The sequence below is a fragment of the Choloepus didactylus genome, chromosome 15, assembly GCF_015220235.1.
Source record: "Choloepus didactylus isolate mChoDid1 chromosome 15, mChoDid1.pri, whole genome shotgun sequence".
Classification (NCBI taxonomy): Eukaryota; Metazoa; Chordata; class Mammalia; order Pilosa; family Megalonychidae; genus Choloepus; species Choloepus didactylus.
Genome location: NC_051321.1, coordinates 84,298,892 through 84,324,432, shown reverse-complemented (window position 1 = coordinate 84,324,432; position 25,541 = coordinate 84,298,892). Strand labels below are relative to the sequence as shown.

At 50.5% G+C, this 25,541-nt stretch overlaps 1 protein-coding gene across 3 annotated transcripts in view; it reads left to right on the top strand.

Moving 5' to 3' along the window:
• The window catches only part of ARHGAP22 (Rho GTPase activating protein 22), a 214,898-nt gene that overhangs the window by 53,834 nt on the left and 135,523 nt on the right, over positions 1-25,541 (top strand). For all 3 annotated transcript variants that reach the window (XM_037803745.1, XM_037803743.1, XM_037803744.1), the window contains exon 2: positions 17,031-17,230. In XM_037803745.1, the coding sequence (XP_037659673.1) occupies positions 17,031-17,230 (200 nt within the window). The remainder of the gene's footprint in view (positions 1-17,030; positions 17,231-25,541) is intronic.

The following is a 25,541-nucleotide window of genomic DNA, read 5'->3' as shown; positions in this document are numbered from 1 at the left end:
CGTGGCTGCATCTGGAGAGGGAAAATGGAAGTGAAAGGAGGATAGGAGACTGCTGTGTTTCACCCCAAGGCTTGTAGGACTGCTTGAGCTGTGGTTGGAGAGGTCAGCAGTGATAGCCCAGAGGCCACCTGGCCTTGTGACAGTTCACATTGGGGGCCTCCCAGCCTGCAGTGGAGAACAAGGGCCTCGGGAGAGTCCCCAGGTGGTCTCCTTACCTTCAGGCCAGGCCCCCACCCGGGGGCCCCATCTCCCTGCTCAGGTGCCCAGCCTGGGCTCCCCTCCCTCCAGCTCTGGCCAGGCCCTCTTCCCGTCACAAAGGAGCAAGCTGTCTCTTGTCTGCCCACCCCTTCCAAAAGGTTACTCAGATCTGAAAGGGTCCAGAAAAAGTCCTGGGTGCCTGGTTGGAGGAAATAAAAATTCCTGACTGGGAGGTCCTTGAGCAACACTGGCCCCAAAGCACGTTGCCACCTGAGCGATTACCGTTTATTCTAGGATTTTCACTCTTCCTTTCTAACAGTTTTTTCTTGTTATTACTGAGGCATGATTTGCATGGAATGCAATGCACACATCTTAATGACACAGCTGGATGAACTTTTATGTATGCACACGCCTAGGATCCGCACACAGGCCAAGGCAAGGAGTCTCTCCCCACACACATTCTGTTCAATCTCTTCCCAGTTGCACCCAGAGGTGACTGCTCTTCTGATTTCTGCTACCATGGAGTGGCTTTGCCTATTCTTGAATTTCATACAAATGGAATCCTTTATATACTTTAAAGGCCTTAGGTAGACCTTCCACTTTGTTCTTTAGGGAAGGTTGGAAGCAAGGAAAGTGAGAAGACACGCCAGCTGGGTGGTGGATCTCCCATTTGCTTGCAAACATCTCATTTTAATCCTTACACCAATAGGAAGAAAAAAGAGACCAAGGAGACTTTCAGTAAAATGCTTGAAACTGCACCATAAGAAAGATCAGAGGCAGTTAAACACAGGACTGTGAGGTTCCAGAAGCCTCCACCTCCCCAAATACTGCCCCACCCACCCACCCAGAGAAAGGCAGAGGCCTGACAGTCTCCTGGAGCCACTTATGTCCAATGGCTTGGAGCTGCCTGGCCCCTCGAAGCCCCCGTTTCCCTGGGCAGCTGGTCACCGTACTGTCACCAGGTACAGCGTCCAGAACCGAAGGCTGGGTCAGGCCACCCCCTCTGTCCTGGCCCATGGCAGGCTTGTTGGGCTGCCAGGCAGCAGGGTCTGGAGGAATGGGCCTCCTGCCCAGGGGGCCCTCTCTAAAGGGTGTCAAGGTGTGGGGTGGGCTGACGTGGGGCCCTGCACTCTCCTTCATAATGCTGAGAAGCACTGGCTTTGGCTGCTATTTGACTTCAGCTCTCCATATTTTTGACAAAATTCACCAGTTCACATTGTGCACACACCTCTACCTCTCTGCTTGCAGTAGGGGCCAGGAACATCCACACACTCACCAAATATTTAGTGATAATAACAATAGTCACAGTTGAGGTTTATTGACCTGATGGAACCAGGCTGTAAAACAAGCATAACTTGTATGGCAACTTCTTTTGGGCCTTGCATTGTCCTGGGGCAGGGGTAGGTGGGGGTGGAGCAGGGAGGCCTAGCAATCCCTGGGGCAACTCTGGGACTTCTTGGATAGCAAAATGTTCTAGAGTCTCTTTCATTTGGAAAATACAATACCAGTTTCCTTGTTGCCAGGTCTGTCTGTCAGTCCCAGAGTTGCGTAACCAATTCTCATTGCCTTCTTGAAAGCTTGCTTCTTGGCCTGGTTCCCCACTGTAGAATGTCACATTTCTTGGACCTGAGTACCCCCTTTGAAACTTCCATTTTAATGCCCTGTTATACCTGCATATGCAGGGGTAATCGCCTTTAATCCTCAAATGACCCCTACTGAGGAAGAGACCACTGCCGCCCATTTTTCGGCTGGGGAAACTGAGGCCCAGAGAGGTTCAGGAACTTTTCAGCCAGGAAGTTACCTGCTGGAAAGTGGCAGTGCTGGGATTCAAAGCCAGGCAGCTCTTGCACATCCGGTGTGCACTCACTCCCGCCCCAGGCCCGGATCCAGGCAGAGAAAGTGTCATGTGCTGAGGCCCCAAGGCACATGCCTTAAGGAAAACTGTGATTCCCGGGTTGGCCGCAGTGCAGGAAGGCAGTGGAGGGAGCAAGGTGATGTGGCCAGGGGTGTAGGTCCCCTCCCACATCCAGGAAGGTCTTTAAACGGAGTGGCATGGCTAGAGGGAGCATTAGTCAGTGCTGCTGGCAGCGGCATGGGTGGTGGGTCAGGGTGAGTGACTCTGCGGGCAGGGAGAGAGCAGACGTCCAGCAACTGCTTGGTTGGGGGTGGGTGACAAAGTGTCTCGTTGTCAGAGCAGATGCACCGAGAATGCTCAGCTGCCGCCAGCCAGGGTCTTCTGCTCCTGGAGTCTGTCCCCTGAGCACCAGCTGTGGGCTGTGCAGCAGCTGGTGCACACACACACACACGCACACACACACAGTTTGTAAGTACTGGGGTGCTTAAAGAGCACAGGCTGAGAGCAAACACAGGCCAGCCTCCAGCTCCCAGCTGCAGTGCCCCGACCCCAGCCTGCCAGTCCACTCTGCTGCCACCCGGGGCCCAGGAGGTGAAGCCAGATGTTTGTGTCCAGGACAGGGGCACTGGGCTCTCCAGTCTCCTCTCTCCCTCCTGCATGGAGCCTCCCTCCTCCCGCCTCTTCTTCCCAGATACGTCTCTCCCCGTGGACTGTTCCTGACAGCCCTGCACTTTGCCAGCACCCTCAGAAACTCAGGACAGGAGGATTGGCAGAGCCCCAGGCTGGCCTTGCAGCCCCAGAGAACTGGAGAATTGGCCACAGACCTTCTTGCTTGAAGGTGAAAATGAATGATTTGCGAGACAGGCCTGCACAGGGTCGACCTGGGCGGGGAGGCTGCCAAGGCAGCCAGGGAGCCTGCTCTGCCCCCTGAAATCATCAGCAGCCGCCGTGACTCCTTACCCAGTCGTGGGGAAGGTATTGATCTCAGCTAATGGCTCATGGGCAGGCGGAAAATGAAATTTATTATTGATATTGAATTACGTTGACTCCGCTGGTCTCAGGCTCTTGGTGAATGGCTGGGCTGATCCAAACAGGGGCAGAGGCAGCAAGCACAGGGGTCCCCAGCCAGCTCCTCCTGGACAAGGTGCAGGAGAGAGAGGAGACACGTCCCAGAGGCTCAGCCTGGGGTGACAAGCCACAATGCCAACCTCCGCTCACGTAGGGCACCAGTCTTTACCCTCACAGTGCTACTCACCTCATCCTCACCGCGGGCTGGGTGGGGGCAGGATTCTCACTTTACCCCCATCTTACAGGTGGAAGCCTGGGGGGCTACACAAGGCTGATGCATGTTGGGACTCCAAAACCCTGGCTTCTCTCCTGACCGCATGTGGCATCCCCAACACCCACTGCGAAGCAAAGGGAAGCAAGAGCCGCACTGTGGGGGGTTGAGGCTCCCCTTAGCTGCCTTTCTGTCCCTGTTCCCTTGAACTGTTTCATCACATGGAAGCAGGCCACCGGCATGAGACATCCTGTTGGTGGATTTCTGCCAAACCTAGGAGACCATCTGCAGAGGCCCAAGATCTCTTGGATTTGATCTTTTCCCATCTTCTTTGAATTTGAGGATTCCAGTCATTCATGTATTCGACAAACTTTGCTCAAGTGGCTCTGTGCTAAATTCTAGGGATTCAGAAATGAGGAGGGCACCCTCCCAGCCATCACAAGTCAATACAGTGTGGCAAAGTGCAGGGGGATGGGGTGGCTTAAAGGACAGAAGCCAGACACTGCTTTGAGAACCGACTAGCAACATCCTCATGCTGTAGGAAATAACTGAACTGACACTGCAGGAGTGAGTCAGGGCAAGTGCAGAGGACTGGTGCAGAGTGGAGCCATGCAAGAGCCGGAGTTGGTTTGGAAAGAACGAGGTGCAAGGAGTACATGGGAAGTGAAGCCAGGACTCGGCTGAGCAGGGCACATGGTACTTTCTAGATCACCCTGATTCTCCGTGACCACTAAAGTTGCTGCCAAACCCCTTTCCACCCAGAGCAAGGGGCTCGGCCTCTTGAAAGGAGCCACAGCAAGTGGGACCCACTGGGGGTGGTGGGCAGATGTTAGAAGAGGTCGCTCAGGCTTCTCTTTCTCAGAGGGAGGGTTTTCCTTCATCCAGAGTAGTCAGGGTATGTCTGCTCCAGGGCTGGGGAGTGGATCCTGTGACAATCAGGGCTGGTTGACCCTCACTTGCCCCTGTGTGCTGCCCACCCCAGCCCTCCGAGGCTCACCCCAGCCAGCCAGCCGTGGCCCTTGGCCCTCCTTGGCCACCCAAGCCCCCCAGCCGGATTCCTGCATGCCCCCACTTCACTTTGCACACACCATCTTCAGTGACACTTGGGTCTCTGTGTCTTCGTCCCCCTCACCGTTTGGCTCCGTTAGGACAGGCATGTGTCTTTCCATCCCCAGGCCCCTGTGGTTAGCAGTATAGATGCACAGCCGGGGCAGATAAACACTCAATGAATGGATAAATAAATGTGTGATAGGCCCATTGAGTTTGGGAGTAAGCACCGCACGGAAGCACAGATCCAGGAGCCTGGGTGTTGCAATCAAACAGCTGTCACCTTGGCTGCCCCGTGATCTGTGCTTCCTACACACTGTCCCTGCCAAAAACCAGCATCAGCCAAGCCCAAAGACAGACCAAGGAAGAGCCGATACAAAGTCACTTAAGAATGTGATTATTCTATATTGATTTTTTTAAAATTCATTAAATAATCATGGAAAAAATCTGAACCTCTTAGACCCCCCTGCTATTTTACAAATTCAGTTCTTTTTACTTATGGTGAGTAGGTTTGTGTGCCCTGTTGTCTGTAGTTTTCTGGACCTTGAACTGAGGCCCCCTCAGAGAGGGGCCTCGGGAAGAACAAATGGCCAAATGGAGCCCAGAAAGAAAGCTAAGTAACAAATTCAAAAAAAATAAAAAAAAAAAAAAAGGTAGCATGCACTCAGGAACCAGAGGGTAATAAATCATCTGAGGCTTTTGCAATATTCCCAGGCTATCGTGGGACCCTGCAGGAAGGCTGCCCTCACCCTTGGCTGCAAATTGCATTAACTTTATGAAGCCGTCTCATCCTAGCCCCTCCAGAGTGCCCCTTCCATTACCTCACCTCTCTCTTTTCAATCCATCTTTCAGCCTCGATACTTACCCTTTAAATCAATTCAGCTCTGCACTCCATCGTGCTCTTTCCCCGGCCAGGCTTCAAAATCCCACTGACTTGTATAAATCAATCATGCTTTAGCTCTCTCGCAGCCACTTCTCACTGCTCTTGGGGCTGCACCATTTCCCAGAGACCAAAAACGGAGCCCACAGAGGGGACGTACCCCTTGACCTTCCTACGAGTGCCAGGATGCCCCACAGCTGCCCAAGGGCCTGTGCCACAGCACAAACAAAACATCTTGCAAAAACTGGGGGCTGCTGTTGCCTGGTGCGAGAGGTGGGGTTCTCCCGCAGATTCATTCCCAGGGATTTATTAAAGAGGTTCCCCTGCGGAGAAGCCCAGCTGGGGCGCAAAGTCCGGCAAAGGGAGCCTGATCTGCAGGGAAACCAAAGTGTAAACTACATCTCCGGTGAATCCCAACAGGGAGCGAGGCAGCCAGCTGAGCCAGGGGGTTGGCATCACTTCCGAGACCCTTCCAGTTCTCCCTCTGCATGGGCAAAACCAGCTCGGGGTACGCTGTTGGAGCTAAAGCACCATGAAGTGTGGGGGAGGGCACAAAAGAGGAAAGAGGGGTCCAAGGGAATTTGGGCAGAGCACCATTACCCACTCCGTAGGGTATCTCTGATGTTTGTCCAAGAGCAATTTCTAAGTGTCGTGGGCTGCCAATGTGGGATTCCCTGTTGGGTGAGTGGAGGGATGGGCACTCCGTCACTGAACCCCTTGATAGTGCCAGACATGGGGTGGAAGGGACAGGCTTGAGTCAACCCCATCCACTGTGGAAGGAGGGGATGCCGATAGAGGGGGGCCCCTTGAGCTAATGAGCAGTGCTCTGCCCCACTTCTCCTGGATGCTTCAGGCAAGCATCTTCTGTTCCCCACATGCTAATTTGTTTAATGTTAGCTGCTCTTGCTAGCCCGGAAGCTGCACGCAGGCAGGGGTCATATCCGTCTTGTTGCATTCCATAGCCCCGTATGGTTCTTGTCACAGATAAATACTCATAAACATTTATTGAGTCATTGGACATTTTAATCGCTATTTTGGATCTCCTCACGGCATCCAGCTCCATTCCAAAAGAGCTGTTCCGTTTGAAAGTTTTCATTTGCATTTTCATAAGCAATACACAGATTCTTTCCCTATAGAAAAATGTACAGCCTTAAAGCTCTGTCCTCCCCATCACAAAGATAATCGCTGCTGCACATGTGACATGTGCCTTCCCAGATCTAAATGCTATGCAAACATACCGATCTACTAAAAATAGATTGCAATTTTTTTTTTGTTGGGGTTTGTGTTTTTCTTCCCCTTTTCATATAGCTTTATATTTTAGGCATAGTCCTGCAACTTGCTTTCTTCCACTTCGGTAATCAAATTTAAGTAAATGATCGGATAAAGCAGGAAAGGTAGAGTGAGGGGGTTGTTTTAGAAGGGTGGTCAGGGAGGCCTGAAGGATGGTGTTTCCATCTACCGGGCTGGAAAGATGTGGAAGAGAAGGCTTCGGAGCAGCAAAAAATCAGCCATTCAGCTTTGGATGCTTTAGGTTCAAGGTCACTCTTAGACATCAAAGAGGAAGTGTCAGATAGGCAGGACACGGGTGGGTCCGGAGGTCGTGGGAGAGTTCTGCAGGGTCCATCCTCATATGGGCCTAGGTCCCTCAGGCTGGCCAAACTCCCCCAGAAGGTGAGTGTAGACGGAGAGTGTAGATGGAGAGTGTAGACGGAGAGGAGGTCCCAAGGCCCAAGGGCCAGCTCTGGGACTCCCAACCCTGGGAGGTCAGGAAGGAGAATGAAAGCGAGCCCCGGGGAAGGGGGAGGGCACCCCAGGGCTGGGGCCTTGGACCCATCTCAGTTTGCCCGGTCCCCTGGGACACACACCGCACGCTGGTTGGCTTACACACCTGGAATTTATTGTCCCATGGTTTTGAAAACTAGACATCCCAAATCGAGGTGACAGCAAGGCCGTGCTTTCTTTCGGAGTCTATAGGGTTGTGGTGATGGCAAGCCTCTGTCACGCGGTGCCTGCACTTCTGGCTTCTGCTGCTTTCTTCTTCTGGCTTCTGGCTGCGTCTGACTCTCCTCCCTTTGTAAGGCCTCCACTCACATGGCTCAACGCCCACCCTAATCCACTCTGACCACACTTAACGACTAATGACATCTTCAAAGGTGCTGCTTGCAATGGGGTTCACCCCCCCCCCCCGGGAACACGGACTCAGACTTGACCATGTCTCTTTAGTGGGGGGTGGGAGCCAATCCCTGAGAGAACCCAGGGGGAGAAAATGGCCCAGACAGAGGCCAGGTGCTGCTGGTGGGTCAACAGGTCTGGCCTTGGATTCAGCACTGAGAGGGTCACTGGCCACCCAGATAGAGCAGTCTCGGTGGAGGAGAGGTAGGGGAGGCTGATGGCAGAGGATGCAAAAGAGAATCAGAGAAAGGGGGTGGAGACACCTCTTCTGAAGTGTTTGCTACAAAGGGAAGCCAACCATGTTAGCTCGTATACATTGATCCCATTCTTTCTAACTTCTCCATTGCATCCTGTAGTAGGAATATGGCACGGTTTAGTTGGCCGCTGCCCTATTGGATGGCCATTTGGGTGTTTTCCATGTTTGGGTATCACAGAGAGTGCTCCAGTGGGCATCCTTGTACATGTGTGGGTCTTTCTGTAGAATAGAGATGACAAGCAGAGTTTCTGGGTTGCGGGGTATACACTTTTTTAATAATAAAAATATATGGCCCACTTCCTGTATGCAGCACTGTAACTTCCAATGGCTATGATCTGTGTTCCCCCATTACTGTACTTTTGAAGTTCAGCACCCCTGCACATCTTCATTGGTCATTGGTATTTCTTCTTCTGTAAATTGCCGAGTCACTTCCTCAAGCCCTTAAGCTCTGAGAAACCAGAGAGTCTTGATTCTTTGATAGGAAAAGAGTGTGAATCAGTGCCTCATCTACTGGCCCTGTACCCCAGGTTGTCTTAGGAAAGTCTCGAAGCTGCACAGCCCTTTTGCCCTTCTCTAATTTTGAATGAACCTTTTGGTACTTGGATTCCATTTTCTTACACCCAGGGTTTTGACCTTTGGGTTTGAACCAACTGTGGTTTCATCCCAGGCAATCCTGGGCATCAGGGAGCAGAGGGAAAAAAAAAGAAAGCAAGGAAGTCCTTCTTGCAGACTTCCAGGCACTCTCCTTCTTGGGCTGGCTTTCTTCCTCCTTCATGTGAGGCACCCCTGACCTGAAACCCTTAGAGGCGGCTCAGTCTCAGGTCTACTTGGGAAGAAATGTAGCATCAGGGCTGACTGCAAAGAGGATCGTGGGGTGCAGACTGGCCCTCTGAACCCCCAGCAGCCCCCAAGCAGAGCTGCAGTGACAAGCACCTGGGATGAGGTCTTTCTTGGGCTGCAGCAGGATCCCCAACCACCTCCACGGAGTCTCCCGGTCCCCTGCCACTGCTGGCGGGGAAGGGTCCTGCCATCCCAGGCTGACTCCCCACCCCTCCCCAACCGAAGCTCCGGGCTCCACATCCTTGTGCCTTCCAGAAAACTCCCTCTCTGATCCATCTCTACGCCCACCCCATGACCAGACTTCACCGTCTCCCGGTTAAAAGGCCCTCACCCGTTGGCACTTAAACATGCTCAGGTCCCTCTCATCTTGAAAAGCAGTGCCCTGTCTTGGCTCCACGCTCCCCTCCAGAGACCATCCCCTTTGCTCCTCTCCTTGGCAGGAAAAGTCTCTGAGACCTCCAGATCCCTTGCTGTACTTCTCCCTCCCTCCTCTCTTGACCCTCCGTAATGGGGTTCCTGCACCCCATCTCCCCACTTCCCAGCCCCCCTGCCACTCCTTCCCTGGGCCTTAGCTGCTTTTGCTTGACCTTCTCCACCACTTTCTTAACACCCTTTCTCTGTCTTCTACGACCCTTCTCTCCCCAGGTGCACTTCCGCCTCTCGGATGCTCCTTCCCAGCATCCTTCAAAAGCTTCCCTCCCACTTCCAGTCCCCTGCTGCGAGCTCTCAGGGGTGGGACCGAAGTCCTCTTCTCCCAGATATCCAGATATCCCCGGTGGCTTCCTGAAGGGGTTAACTGTTCAGGCCCTGCATTAGGCAGGCCCAATCCTAAACAGGCGGTGTCACTTACTAGCAAGCGTGGCCCCCGGGGAGCTACTTAGCTCTCTAACCCTCAGTGCGCACATCTGGAAAAGAGAAACAGTAACATCTTGGTGTAAGGATTACGGGAAGCAATTTGTGTAAGCGTTTGCTCCATTGCAGACAGTGGATAAGCACTCAAGGAACAGTGACTGTGCTGACTTACCGTTATTGAGCGCCAGCTGTGTGCTGGACACTGGACCATAGCCACTGGACTTTCCAGTCCGGCCTTACCTTCTGCACTCCAGGCTTTGACCTTCTTCCTTCTTGGATATCTGAGACAACTGGAGTTTAAGATGTTTAAATTGACTCACCATAGCCCTGCATAGACCTGCTCCTCCTCCTTTCCCGATGGGAAAAATCCTTGACCTTGACCTTGGCCTCTCTCACCCTCCACCTCTATCTCACCTCCTAAATATCTCTGAGGATGGGCTACTGCTCTCCCTACAGCACTTCCCGTCTCCCTGTGAGGCACTCAGGCTGCCCTCGCTCCTGGAGGGTTTCTGCAGGCCTGGGTCAGGGTCCCCCCTCCCTGTGAGCTCACCACCTGCGCCGAGACCCCTGGAGTCTGAACACAGGACTGCTCCAAACACACACACACACCTATACACACTTGCACACTTGCTCACACACTTAGGCACACACACTTATATTCCCACTCACATATACTTGCAAACACACACACACTCAAACACCCATGCATGCACACACACGTACTCTCTTACACACACACACACACACACACACGCACTCCCTCTGCCCAGGCCTCCCTTTCAATTACATTATTTCGCCTGACTCGGAGGCATCCGCAGTGCACAGAGATGAGAGGGGCCCCCTCTTCACCCTTCAGGGGTCCTCAGTCTTGTGGGAGAGGTAGAACCCATACACGAATAATAATATTAGATGATAGGCTGCTATTTGTGCTATTTGAAAAGTGAAGGAAACGTGAAAAGAAAGAGACTAATTTCAATGAATGACTCTGGGAGGGCCACATGGAGGTGATAAAGCTTGTCCACACTTGGACTGTGGGATGGGTGATTCTGAATTCCATAGGGCAGGGTGCAGGTTGGGAACTCCGATGGAGGTTTGTGTGATTCCGCAGGGCTGGCTGGCTGGCTGTAGTAGAGATGGAAGCTCTTCTTTCTGGCTGCTGGAAACCTTAGTTCTTGCTTTAAGGTGTTCAACTGATAAGTTGAGGAGATTTCTTTCATCGCTGAAGACAATCTCCTTGTTGATTGTAGATGCAATCAGCCATAGATGCAGCCAACCAACTAACAATTTAAATCCATCTGCAAAGTACCCTCAGAGTAACCATCAGGCCAGTGCTTACTTGACCAAACAGCTGGATGCCATCCCCTAGCCGGGTTGACACATGAATGTCACCACCACACAGGTGAATATGAGAGAAGAGCATTCTGATGAAAAGTGGTCCTGTGAGCCTAGAGCTGTGGGTAGTGATTATATCAGGATCACCTGTTGCTTTAAAGACCCACCTTCCCAAGTTCTATCTCCAGAAGTTCTGACTCAGCAGATCTGGAGGTCTGTGTTTCTGATGCCCCCACATCAGTGTACCATACAGACACCTTTGGCAACCATTAGCCTGGATAGATAATAAGATGAGTGGGAAAGTTAGGATTTTGAACATCACTCTACATAGTAATTACCGCCTACTTTTGAGAAGAGGAATAAAATTACCATGTCTTTTATTTTAGAAAGATTTCCCTGGCAGCTGCATATCTATTTTGGAAAATCCCTTGGAAGACTGAAGATAAGCTTCAGGAAGTAGTCCAGGCAAGGGATGGTGGATATTTAAATTGAATCAATAAAGGGGAAATGGAAAGGAAGGACAATGCAGGGAGAGGATCTTCAGAATTTGTGAACCAATTGGGTCTGAAGGGAAGGGATATGTCCAAAACGACTCCTAGCTATCCAGGGTAGTTGATGGTGGGCGCCATCAATGAGAAAGCAGGAGGAAGGGAAAGTTTAGAGAAGAAGTGCATGCGTTGACTTTGGACATGGGTTTAGGTCGTTGGGGACATCTGGGGATATCCTACAGGTGATTTGACGTGTGAGTCTGAGAGCTGGGAGTTGTGGTAGACAAGGGAAGCTGGGGCTGCCCCGAGAACAACAGGGCTTTCTGGGGCACAGAGGAGTCAACACCAGAAGCAGACTGGGCAGAAGCAGGAAGAGATGGAGTGACCGCGGCAGGACTGAGGGAAGGGAGAGTCTCGAGAGGCAGAGGTGGTTATCAGTGACCCGTGCCACCAAGGGGTGCGCAGGCTGAGATCTGCAGCAAAACGAGTGGATTCGATCAGAGCGCTGACAGGAGAGGACAAACGTGCAAATGCAAGGGGTTGGCGAGGGACTGGGAGGTGAGGAAGGAGAGGCCGTGGACCACTCTTTTGGGAGCTGCCTGTCAGCTGCACGAGTATGTGAGTGTGTGTGTGTGTCGGTTTCCACACAGGAAATGCCACACTGGCCCTTGCTGCCAGGTCCGATCCCACCTACCCCAAGTTAGGCCTAAATTCTGGCCATCATCCCTGGCTCAGCTCAGAGGTGCCCTCCCCTGGGTGCTTCTGCAGGTTCCAGGTGGAAAAGGCCGCACCTTTATTCACACATCTGCAACCTTTGCCTGCATCTCACACGGTCTGTGGCTACTTCATCCCTGCCTCGTTCTATGTGACTTATTTCCCTTGCCAGGCTGGGGGCTCCTCAGGGAACAAAATAAACTCAGGATTCTGTACTTTAGCTGGATGTAGGATGAATGAATGAATGAGTGAATGAATGAATGCAGGCATCATCATGCTTATGGGAAGAACAGCCGCAACTCTGAGGAGGGTGAAGGGACCCTCCTCTGCCCCAATCACAAACTTACCCTGGGCCGGGCTTGCTGGCATCTCCGGAAATTTCCATCAGTTCTGGGTCCTTAGACTGTCAGAGCTGCATGACTTGCAGTGTGGGTTTAAACATTTACAGAACGGAATCAATTGATTAGAGGAAGTGCTGAGGACAGGAGCAGTGGTTATTAATAAATCACCAGAATAATCATTTTCCTTTTGAGATGCTTTATCAGCTTTATAAGTAATAACTGTGTGATTGATCAGCCAGGGGGAAATCTTGGCTGGTTTGGCAGCCTGTGTGGCTTCTCTGGGAAAGGAAGCTCCTCCCTGGACCTGTGGGGAGCAGGAGATGGCCTTTCCTTTCCTCCACAGGCCGGGGTGGCGCTCAGGGATGCCAGCATCCACTGAAACGGAGATTAGTGCCAGCTTCCTGCATGCAGGGTGGGTTCTTCCCCCTTGCCAGGTTGAAGGCAGCTCCCTCCCGACTTGCAGCCCTTAGGTGGCCTGGAGTCCAGGTTTTGGGGACCAAGCCTGAGAACACCCTCCATCCTTGCTGCATTGAGGGGACTGCAGGCCAGGCACACCATTGGCCTCACAGCCATTTACTGCACAAATGTGCCAGGCACCTGCTCTCTGCCAGGCTGGGTGTGCACAGTTCCTGGTCCTGGAGAGCTCAGCTTTCACAGGGCAGACAGGGCCCTGCGCTGGGGCAGGGGACTCCCTGGCACCCATGGTGTCAGGGAGCACTGATGGGTCGAGCACTGATGGGTCTTTGTTTTTGTCGAGCTCCTACCTGTGCTGGCCCCGTGCCAGATGCCATGGAGGGTGCAGAAGGAAGGGCAGATGCATTCCCGGACCTGGTGGCACTCGGGGTCTTGGGGTCTCGCCAGATGAGCCAGCACCAGGCACGTGTTGTGATAGAAGACAGAGAGCAGAAGCAGGCATGTGGCGCTGGAATGTTCCCCGAGTCAGTCTCCCCACTGGGGACCCCGGCCCAGCTCAGGTCTGGCTCTGGAGGGGGGCTCCGCAAACACCTGCGGAGGGTGGGAAGGTTCTCGGGAGGACTTGCATAATCTCTGAGCAGAGGAAAGGGAGAGAATGAGGACAGAAAGTGGAGGCCTGCACACATCCATCGCCCCAGCCTGCCTTCCCCCTCAGGGAACTCACCTGGCTGCATGTTAGAAAGCTCAGGTAATAATAATCAAAAAAACAAAGCAAAACAAAAAAACTAGTTACTCTAATTAAAAAAATAATAATAATAACCCTAGGTGCAGTGATTAATTTTAGCATTGATTTTTGGCCCATTAAAGGAATTTTAGAGTTGAGGAAACTGAGACCCAGAGAAGCAAACTCTTTAGCCAAGGGGACACACCTGTCCCCATTACCTGCTCAGCCCTGCCACTCCACCAGAGTGCCAGGTGCTGTTAGCCCTCCTCTCCCGTGCATGTCTCCCCACTGGACGGCAAGCCCCCAGGGCTCCAGCCTGCACCTCCTTTGGGTCCTCAAGGCCTAACACAGCCCCGAACCCTGGAAAGGGATCAGTGAGTGTCACACCCAGCCATGCTCCAGGCCCTGGACAGCTCATGATGGGGGAAGAAAGTGGGCAGGTGAGGGCTGTGGCCCTGGAGCTGAAAGCTCCCTCCTGCCACCCTCAGGTTCCCTGGGCCCAGCCCCACCTGCCCTTCAGCGGGCAGCACACTGCAGGTTGCTGGGGGTGGCAGAGCGGGTGAGCCCTGCAGAGCCCACACCAGAGCCGGGGCTGCAGGCAGCTGCAAGGAGAGCACTGGGAGAGGGCTGACGTTCTGCAGAGGGGATCTTGTGCGCTGCTCCCCAGCCCGCCCAGCCCCTCACCCAGAGACAATCTGATGGGCAAGAGACTTGGGGGATGCTTCATGCAGATGGAAAAGGACCTGGGGAAGAAGTCCCACCCAGTTAGTACTCCGCCAAAAGGATTACTGTCATCCTATACCTGCCCTACCTGCCACGGGAATATTCAAATGAGAGTGTTTAATGTTGGTGGCTGTGGATGGGGAAGCAGAGAGACAGCAGAGCCCTGGGGTAGCTCTGCCATTTTTAGAAGGTGGTGTCTTGAAGCACCAGCCAGAGAGCAGCCCGCCCTTCCCTCCCCCAGCCCATCTTTGGGAAAGAACTCTGCACGGAGACACCCACTGCACATTTCCCTTATTGTGATCATTGTCATCCTAGTTACTGGGCTCCTCCTAAGAGCCAAGACCTCCTCCTTCTTGCTGCTTCGAACTTGTCCTGCAAGTCAGATGTTGTCATCAGAGTTGGGTCCAATTAGCTGGTCAGAAAACCGAGGCACAGAAGGTTGGCAGTGAGCCACGTTTTCCTCCAACACCTGTATTTCTTCAGCTGGGTCCTGTTGTCTCTTTAGTTCAATAATTTACACCGGGGAGACTCCAAATACCAGCAGTACAGGACTCTAGGTAATGAGCAGCGCGTCTATGTGCTGGGATGGGAGACAGCCCTCAGGAACCCAGGGGGAGGCAGCTTCAGTCCGCATCAGCATGCTCAGGGCCAGCCCAGAGTGGGGGCCGAGGTGTGTGTCAGCCTGCACATCAGGAGTAAGGGAGAATCTCACCACCAGGTGGAGGGCACGGCCAGGCTGCAGAGGACTCTATCCCCGGAGGAGGAGCTGGGCTGAGCAGCCCCCAGGGAGTTCAGATGTGCCTTCCCTTCGCTGGAGAAGATGTGCGGCCCTCAGGGCTGGTGGGTCCCCCTCCAGGGCTGGGTCAGGCATGGAGAGAATCCGCCTCCTCTCTGGGCCGTCGCCCAGGCAAGGCTGGTACCTTCAAAGCCAACCTCACCAGTGGCCGAGGGGTGGCAAGGGGCAGTCTAGGAGGGGAGGGCAAAGCTGGAGACCATCTGACGGCACCTGTCCTTGGGGTGCCAGCACAGAGAGGCTGCTAACCATGTCTCTCTCTGCTGTTCTCCAGTGACCCCTGCTAGGGGATGGTCTTAGGAATTTTTTATTTTTTTTTTTGCTCATTGAGAAATGGTCAATTTGGGATTATATCCCAAATCTGTGGTATGAGGGCTGTTTCACTAAGAGATACAGGCTTACCTAACAATAAGGTAACCCCGGGTATCCTGTGATGATTGACAAATTTGATTTACAGCCTTTCCCTGCCATGCACAGGGATTAGGGCGTCACATGTAGAACTTTCATTTTCCCCCAGGCCCGCCCCTCAGGCCGGAGGGGCTGAAAGGCAACCACACAAATGATGAACTGACAAAGCTGAGTGTCCTGTGTTCTGGTAGGGGCAGAAGTGTCTGGAGAATCAGAAGAAGGGTTTCCTGGAGGCGGTGCCATTTGAATTGGATCTTGAAGGATGTGTAGGAGCTCATGTGCAGAGTTCAGTGGGAAAGGCATGAAAGGAAGGTCCAGGTTAGTGTGACAGGCAGGCCAGACCTAGGGAACTACGAACACCCGTGCAGCAGGAGGGGCCCACACACCTGCACAGGCACACCATCACAGGTGCAATACAGGAGCTGTGGGCGCAGGGGCTAGGTGTTCCCATCAGATCTAAGAATTCCCAAGTGTGCTTACATTTGAACTCAGAATTGTTCCTCAAAGTCCAGTTTTGTAGGTCACCAGTCGTCCTGGTGACCACCGCATCCATGCCCTCATTTCTGGCCAGAGAAAGGAGGGAAGCTTTCCCTGGAACGGAGAAAGAGAGAGGGAGCAGGGAGGGGAGGGGAAAGTAGAGGGAGAACCAAGAAAGCAAGAACCCCAGTCATCACCATGAGGGGCAGGCAGTTCCAAGCCCCACAGAGCACTGGTTGGAAGTGTCAGCTGGGGAGAAGAGGGACCCTGCAGAGCAGAAGGCTCTGGGGTGGGAGTGACAGTTCTCCTGCCCTGCCAGGCTGCCACCGACAAGTCACATCAAACCACTGCAGCAGAGGGCCCACTATGCAGGCCAACCCTGCCAGGCACCCATCTCCCGATAGCGGGTCCCAGGGAGCAGCGAGGCAGCTTTGGGGGATGTGGGCAGTGGGTGCTGAGCCCTGACACCCCCAGAGGAGCAGACTCAGATGGAACCAGCTCCGCAAGGCCTGAGTAGCAGGAGCCCTGCCAGAATGTGATCTCTAGGAAGTCAGGGATTTTTATTTCACTGCTTTATCCCCAGCTCCTGGAACAGTGCCTGGCTCATACTAGGTAATCAGTAAATATTTGTTGAATGAGTAAATTAATGAACTATTGAGTGAGTGAGTGAATGAATGGATGAAGAAATGAAGGGGTGGGTAGGTGGGTGGATGGATGGGTCAGTGGAAAGTGGGTGGATGGAAAGAAGGAAGGAAGAGAGGGAGGGAGGGAGGAAAGGAGGGAGGGGGAGAGGGTGGATGGGTGGGTGGATGGAAGGAAGGAAGTCTGGATGGATGGATGGATGGATGGTGGATGGATGGATGGATGGATGGACAGATGGATTGTTAGGTGGATAGATGGATGGAGGGACAAAACAGGGGAAGTAGAGAGCCTAAGAACCCAGGGATAGAGCAGAAGCTGAGCAGGTCGGCAGGCTGTGCACCCAGCCCAGGTGGCCAACCTCAGGCTGCTGATAATGAGGTGCTGATGTTTGCCGCCCTCCTTGGCTCTAGCCCACAGGTGCAGCTCTCCAGCTGCCTCTTCCAAACCCAGCAGGGAGCTGGTCATGTGCGCTCATGTCCTGCTGGACTGGGCTCCCCTGTCCTGGCCACAAAGCAGCTGGGATGCCAGGACAGAGCAAGGACTGATGTCAGGCACACCGTCCTGCTTGCCCACTGTGTGTGTTCTTGGCTTCCAGCCCGCTCCAAAAGCCTGGTGATGGGGGAGATGAGCCAGAGCCCAGTGCGGCCACCATGCCCCCACCGGCCGGGTCCCATGCTGAAGGCGGGCTGGCTGAAGAAGCAGAGAAGCATCATGAAGAACTGGCAGCAGCGCTGGTTTGTGCTCCGTGGGGATCAGCTTTTCTACTACAAGGACAAAGAGGAGACGAAGCCCCAGGTGAGAAGTGCGTGCCCTGGGTCCCACGGGCACCATCCTGGGGCTGCAGGGGAGGCTCAGTGATGCTTGAGAGAGGGGGGGAAGCAGGGAGACCCTCTCTTCAGGACCTCCAACCACCCCCCCAAGCACCCAAGCCAATGGCACAAGTCAGAGTGTGTGTCTTAGTCTGCCAGGGGCTGCTATGAAAATGCCACCAATGGGTGGGCTTGATGGCAGGAACTCATTGTCTCTCAGTTTGGAAGGCTAGAAGTCTAAGTCTGGACAGCCATGCTTGCTCCAGGATGGAGCTGGCTTGCTGCAATCCCTGGGCTCCTTGACTTGTGTCTCTGCCTCCACCACCTGACAATCTGCCTCATTTTCTGGCTTCTCCTGATTGACCGCATCTGGATTTGCTCTGCCTCCAGGCACAGGGTCAAGGCCCTGACACAATTTGGCCACACCCCAACTAATAATATCTTCCAAGTCCCATTCACAAATGGGCTCATGCCCACAGGACTGCAGTTGAGTTGCCTTTATGGGGGGGGGTGTGAGTCCATCCCCAACAGTGACATTTTGCCAGGATTTTCAAAGTGCTTTTTCTTCCCTGCTCCTATGTTCCTGGTGTTACAGCTTTTTTTACTGAACACAGCCCCAGCTTCAGTAATGAAAATGTTTCCTTATAATGTCTATAGGGAGCCTCTCTGCATGGCTTAAGGAAACAACCTTTCCCCCCATGTTCTTGCTGCCCCTTCCTGCTTCTAGAAAGCCCATGGGCACATGTTGCATCTCCCAGGGAAATGGGTTCCCAGACAAATCGAGCCTCAAACTGTATTACTCTCCCACGGTGAACCCCTTGTGTCTGATGCTTTTCCCCATTGGTCGCTGCTTCTTGTTGCCGCCAGCACTGTAAGATGTGCCCAGGTGCTCCAAACATTGGCCTTTCTCATCCACCAGCTACATTTCCATAAGGAACTTCCACCTCCCCGAATTGTGGAACCAGACACTCCTCCCATCTCCACCTCCCACACCTAACCTTTTCTAGAACTCCAGTGGCTTCTCACAAATCTGGTGGAAGCAGCTAATACAGGGGAGCATCAGTATACCCCACAGCCAGCCTGGCCTGAGGAGCAGGCCCAGCCCAAACCAGAAGAGGGCATCCATGAGCAGGGAGCATCTGAGGTCCCAACAGATGCCACCTGTTGCCCCCTGGGGCTGCCATTTTGACCTGTCTGGGAGACTGGAGCCTCGGGAATTACCCCTTTCCATGACACCCTCATCCCCAGCAAAGCCTGATGCCTATGGCAGCCCCATTGCACAGTTCCCAATTTCAGGCTACTCTTTGTCAAATTTGACTCATTGAGCTTATACCATATGATCTCACAGCTGCACATCTGTTGGCAGAAATAGTCCTACAAAATTTATATTTAATTACCTGTAACTACATATAATGGACCAATTCTGAGTATCTGGTTCCTGGAAAAATGTGCCCTGCTCACTGTCTGCAGTGACGGGACGGCCAGCATGGGCAGCAGCCCCTGTCCAACCGGCTGCATCAGCAGCTGGGATTGTCAGGAGGAAGGACATCCAGCCACTCTTGACACTGCCCAGAGCTAATAAGGTATTATGCTCTCAGCCCATATTCCTTGTTCTCTCTCCAAAGCCCTATCTCTACCCCTCTCTCCTTCTCACTGGCAAGTGGGTCATCAGGGGACATAGAGTGTAGAGATAAGGAAAATTCAAGATCTGCAAAGAGCACAAGCTCAGATGGAAAGATGAGGCAAATGTGCTTTAAAACAGAACCTAGAAAGTGCACCCCTCCAGCTTTTCCCAATAAATGACCCCGATCATTTTGGGCAGACAGTCCCTTACAGTCTCAATGATAGAGGATTCCAGCTTTTTCCACCATAGGGGCTTCTGCTTGAAATATTTCTTGCACCATGACAGCTCCTGCCACATTCCTTGTTCATCAGCCTGGTCCGTGTCCACTGTTGGAGGAAGCACCTTCCATCTTTGATTATTCTGGTCCTTTATTTGTGGGTTTCTTGGCCTTGAAAAAGTGGAGCAGAATAGAAATGGAAAGTATAACCTCCAAAACATAAGAGGGGAAAAATGTGATCAATACAAAAGGGGCCAAAATTGGGGAAAGGAAAACCCAAGAGAAAAATGTAAATAAAAACTAAATAAATAAGAAGGCAGGAATAAGTACAAACATTTCAGTTGTTAGAATAAATGTGAACAGGTTAGATTCATCTATCTCTTAAAAGGAAGTGGGAGACTGGCTTTTAAAAAGACAGAGCAATACACAAAAATGGTTGAAAAACAAAAGAATGGAAAAAAGATAAACTACAAATGCTAGCAAAAAGAAAGCAGATTTATCAACACTAAAATTTTGAAAAGGTGATGAGAACAAAAAAGACCGAAAAGAAATATGTCATAATGATGTAAATAACAGCCTGCCAAGGAAATAGAGCAACTATAGACTTTTATGCTCCTGATAACATAGCTTTGAAAAATATATAAACAAAGAAACAAAGACTACTCATTGTTTTCAATTTTTAAAAAATAATGGAATCACAGAGACACATTCACTGACAATAGTAAAAAAGAAAAAAAAATACTTAGAAATTAAGAACAAAAGGAGACAGAGTGAGGTTGTGCACACACACAGAGAGAGAAATTTTGCATAAGGAAATTAAAACACACACACTTTATAATGCTTTCTAAAGTTAATGAGGAAATAAAAAATTAAATTAGAATTTCCAGTTAAGGATGACATATCTGAAAATCATATCTGGCGCCTCCACAACTCAAGACTCCACTAAGGAACACTAAAAGGATGTTTGAATGTGATAAACACATCCTGATGGAAAGAACGGGAGGGGAGGCCCAGTGGCAGCATCCTGGATGATGGAAAGCAGGTGGGCAAGAGGTAGCTGATCTAGTGGACCCAACAGAGCTAAATTCCAAGCCAGCAGCAGAGAGAGTACAAAATCCATCTTGTTTGCAAAGCAGAACCCTCTCACCCCCAAAGACTCAGGAATTGACAGGACCATGTATCTCTGGATATGAGGGCAAAAGAAGAGCTAAAAACAGGAGAACTGGTTGAAAGTCCATTTAAAAAGCAAGTAGATCCCAGATCTCCCAACATAGTGTGCAAAGTGGTGGCTGGCCTCTCTCATTCAGGCAGAAGACTAGAGTTTTATTCCCCAGAAAGGATAAGAGGGAAGGACTTTGTGTTGAGGATGCTGGACCAGAGGAAGTACCATACTGAACGGAGGCTTTGGTCATTTACAGGCATACCAATTAGCCCTTCAGTTTTCATCCCACATTTGGCTCCCAGACCCAGCAGTCAGAAGTAGGACCCAGGAAGGAAACTGAAGGATTTTTGCTGGAGATTCTGATAGGCCGAGGGAAAAAATATACACACACACACACTGACAGTGGGGGCTCCTCAGTGGACTAGCCCACACAGGTCCCCCTCTGCACTCGCACCATTTAAACATGCCCCTCCCCTACACACACTCATGCAACTTCCAGTTGGCTCTTGGAGGAACATTCCTAAATAGGAGTAAAGAGCCTTGGGTCAGCAGACATTTAAAGAACGAATCCAATATAAGACAGAAACAAAAACAAACAGGAAAAAAAGCAAGTTGGTAGCAACAGAGACCATGCAGAACAAAGAAAACTTTTATATAAACCTTTCTTTAACATTCTCAGAGAGGTCATCAAAATGGAAAAGTCAAAAAACAAATAAGTTCACAGATGTCAGAAATATAATATCACAAGCGTGGAAGAAGGCAAAAATAACAAAGAGGAAACTAGAGAGAAAATCAACCTCTGGGTAGAAGTTCTAGAAAGAGAGAATAGAAAATGTAGCAAAAGGGACCTTTAGAGAAGGGCTTCAATTAAATTTCCCAAAGTGGGTTTGTCTCAGTTTGCCAGAGCAGCTATGTCAAATACCACACAATGGGTTGGCTAAACAAGAATTTATTGGCTCATGGTTTTAGAGGTCAGAAGTCCAAAATCATAGTCTCGAGGGGTCATGCTTTCTTCTGGAGGAGGCAGTGTTCTGGTGCAAACCCGCCACAATCCATGGGGTGCCTTGATGTGTCTCTGCCTCCCTCATATGGTGACACCCTCGGTCTCCTCCTGTGGCTTGCTCTTTATAAGGTCTCCAGTGGTAAGGGTTAAGGCCACCTGATTCAGTTTGATCACATCTAAATAGGATCTTACAAGATCCTATTCACAAATGAGTCCACACCTTAGCTGATAATGCGTCTTCAAAGGCTCCTATTTACAGATGGGTTCACACACACAGGAATGCAGATTAAGATTGAGAACACGCCTTTTGTTGGACTGTATATTAGTTTCTCAGCTGCTAAAACAAATACCATGCAATGGGTTGGCTTAAACAGTGGGAATTTATTGGCTCACAGTTTTGAGGCTAGGAGAAGTCCAAAATTGAGGTATCAGCAAAATGATGCTTTTTCCTCAAAGTCTGTGGTGTTCTAGGGCTGACTGCTGGCGATCCTTGGTCCTTGGTTTTTCTGTCACATGGCAATACACATGGCAATGTTTTCTCCTTTCTCCTCTGGGTTCTGGTGACTTCTGGCTTCTTCCCTTGGCTTTCTCTCTCTCTCTCTCTCTCTCTCTCTCTCTCTCTCTCTCTCTCTCTCTCTCTCTCTCTCTCTGTTTTATTCTGCTTATAAATGACTGCAGGAATCCAGATTAAAGCCCAACTGAACTAGCGTCTTCAGGATTCCTACTTAAAATGGGTCCACACCCACCAGAATGGATGCTTTTAAGAACGTGTTGTTCTCTGGGTTGCATGACTCAGTCTACCACAGGAAATGTAAATAGAGAGGACTGATATAACCAAAATTCCCAAAAAGGTTCAGGAAGGCACGCAGGTGTGGGGGGTGGAGTTGGGGAAAGGACTAAAAGCAACATCTCAACTTCCATGATGGGAATTCCATAGACAATGCCTAAAATTCAGAATCACGAAGTAGTAATGTAAGCATGTTACTTAGAAACAAATGCCAAAAACCTATTCATCTAAAAGAGTCGAGATTAAGGCAGTGGGAGAGGAGGAAGTCAATGTGGTGTCTTGTAACAAGCCTTGTAGAACTACTTGATTCTTGAAATTACATGCAGATATAACTTTAATTTAAAAAATGAAATAAACCTGAAATAATTTACTTTTGGAATTTTGGGAAAATGAATACTAGAAATCAAATGTGTGTGGTAGAGCTCTTGGGGAGTGGGCATGGAGAGTGAATTGTGATAAAGTAAACTTTAGCTTTACCTGTATTATTTTCATTTCTCCCAGTGATACTTATAGGCATCTGTTAGATGTATATTTAAAAATAATTCTTAATTTAAACAGGCAAAGGGAAACTAAAGCCAAAAAGGGAATGAGACAGAGCCACAGTTCTTGAGGGTTCTTCAGATAACAGAAAGGGAATCGGGGGAGGGAATGCATCAGCCAAAGGGCTCCCCCTTCTAGATGAAGTCTCTGAGCGTCCACGTCTGCCTCCGTGTCGCAGGTTCTGGCATATTGGAGATGCTCGGGAAATGTGGTTAAAATGAGCCAAGGGAAGGGAGATCCAAGGAGGAGCTCAGACTCTCTGAATATAGGGCATGAGGCTTATCCTATAGGCATGAACACAGGTGTTAGACCAGAAAGCGATTGTGGGGGGGGGGGGTTGGTTACCACCCCCCCATCCCCCTGCTTGGGTCCTTATTCTGTCAGTTGTGCGAGGGGGCTGTGAAGGTTGGGGGACTAAGACTTGGCGATCAGAGCTCCTAGAGGAAAGTCATCCAGGCAACAGCACGTACCCATTAGGAGGGGACCAGGCTGAAGGCAGAAGGGCCATTTAGATGCATTGCATGTGGCTGGAGCAAGGGGGTGGAGAATGTTGGGAGAGAGTGTGGGAGGTGATACTGCAACATCATGAGGTGGGGTCTTGGTTGGTGGAGCCATGGGTTCTAGCAGAGGCCATTTAAAATTGCTCTGAGAGCAGGTGGGTTGGTTTTTATCCCCCCCCCTCCCCCGGGCAAATAAGTGATGGGAAGCTCTGCAGTAGGAGACAAGATTGATTTCAGGTTTGATTTAATTTAGGGTAAAAGCTTGGGATTGAGAGCAGGAGAGACAAGATGGATGGAAAGCAGATGCACTTATAAGAATGAGCATTAATACTGGACAATCAAAAACCAGAAATCTTTAAGAAAGAGGAAACCCCAGGGGAAGAAAGAGAGGCTATCTGATCCCAGACCTTGAAGGTCACAGAGAATGTTCCGGCATGTAGCCAGCTCTCACTTTCCTCTGGCCCTTGTTTGCCAAACTTGCACATTAAAAAAAAAAAAAAGAAAGAAAACGCAATACTGTCATCGAGCCCGTGCCCTGGGTCCTTGCCGTGGAGAAGGTGGCTGGGTTGTCTCCATCTCTCAGCTGAGGGAAACTGAGGACCTGGCATCAGGGTTGATGGGTTTTCGGTGATAGCTGCTCAAGTCGGACCCCCAGAAGTGCAGGGAGACCTCACAGCTTTGGCCCCCCAAGACTCTGACCACCGTGGTCCTCATCTTGGCACCACCTGAGGTGTAATTAAGATGATGTCAGTTTGGCCAGAAGCAAACTTGTGCTTTACAGCAGATCAGAGCCACCTGCACATCAGAACGCCTTTTACATCCAGTACCTCATCAGCCCCCTGCAGCTCAAGTTGATTTCATAAACATTAACTGAGCATCCTTCCTACCTTGTTAAATTGTTGCTCAAATTGGACAAGTAGTCATTATTATCGTTATTGCTATTGTCATCACTGCTACTGTTACTTTATAACACCTCCTCTGTTCAATGTCTGTTCTCCATTCTAGATTGTAAACTCCCTTCATCAGCCTATTTTATTACTTCCCCTCCACCACCCAGCACAGTGTCTGGCACATAACTGATGCCCAGGAATAGCTGATGCGCATGTAAATGATTGAATGAAGAAATAAATTGAGTGGATGAGTGAATACTTAGACCCAGTCTTTTGTTAGATTCTTGGTAGAAAAGCATATTTCATTCTTATTGTGATGTGCTTTACAGATAGTGAGGAGCTAAATGGCCTTCCCCTCTTAGAATGTAAGCTTAGCATGGTCAGGATTTTGTCTGTATCCTCAGTGTCCAGAACCGTGCCTGACATATGGTGGAAGCGCAATAAATATCTGTTTAATAAACATTCCTGATTTCCTTTGAGTCTCTGAGCAACCCTACAAGGGCAGATACAATTAATTTCCATTGTACTTTGGAGAAAGTGGAACTCACAGAGATTAAGTGGAAGCTTGCAAACTATAATGGAAAGAAAATAATAATTTGGAATCAGAGGACCTGGGTTTAAGTCCCATTTATGCCAGCTACCAGCTATGGATTTGGGCAGATCGTTGAAGCCCCTCTTGTTCTGACTCCTCCTCCTTTGGGGGCAGCTGGAGCCCCAGCTGCCCTAGGGGCTGAACAATGGGAAGTTGTTTTTTGTTGTTGATGTCATTGTCAGTGATGCCTTAGCAATTGGAGACAAGTTCTGTATAATCCTTAGAATGGGTTCTAAAATGGAAGACATCCAGGAAGCATGAGAAGGCTTCAAAAATGAAATGGGCAATGCAGGTGTTGACCTGGAAATCAGTCCCTGACAAGTGGTCCTCTGCCTGTTTTGATTAAGGAGTCCAGGCCAGTGCGGGTCAGGACAGCCAGGGATCTTGGCCTCCAGATGTCAGCAAGTCATGTCACACAGTCCTGTGGGACAGAGAAAAATGGCGGCTTTCTGGACTTTGGTTTCACTGATTACTAGCCAGTAGCTGGAGAAGATACTTTACTCGCTGAACCTCTGTTTCCTCTTTGTGAGATGAGAATAACCACACCAACTTATAGGACAGCAATGAGAGAAAAATGATGCATGTTTGAAATACCTTAGTGGTTGTCTTCACCTCTGGGTGGAACTGTACCCAGTAAAGTTTAGGAAACCATCCAACACTATCAAGCAATGAGAAGTCTACTGGCTGCAACATGGTTCTCACCTTGGCTCTTCCTTATTTCATAGAATTTGATCAGCAGCTTGAATAAAAATAAAAGCCAGCACTCATATGTGTTGTGAACCAGGCACTGTTCCCACTGCTTTGCATATATTCAATTGTTTGAATTCTTCTAACAACACAATAGGTGCGTGGTAAATGGTCTCCAAGGATGTCCACCACCAATTCTTCCTCTCTCTATACTGCTTGCCCCTCTTCCCAAAAAGAAGTGCAGTCTGTTTCCCCTCCTCCTGAATCTGGGCTGTCCTTGTGACTTTATTTGACC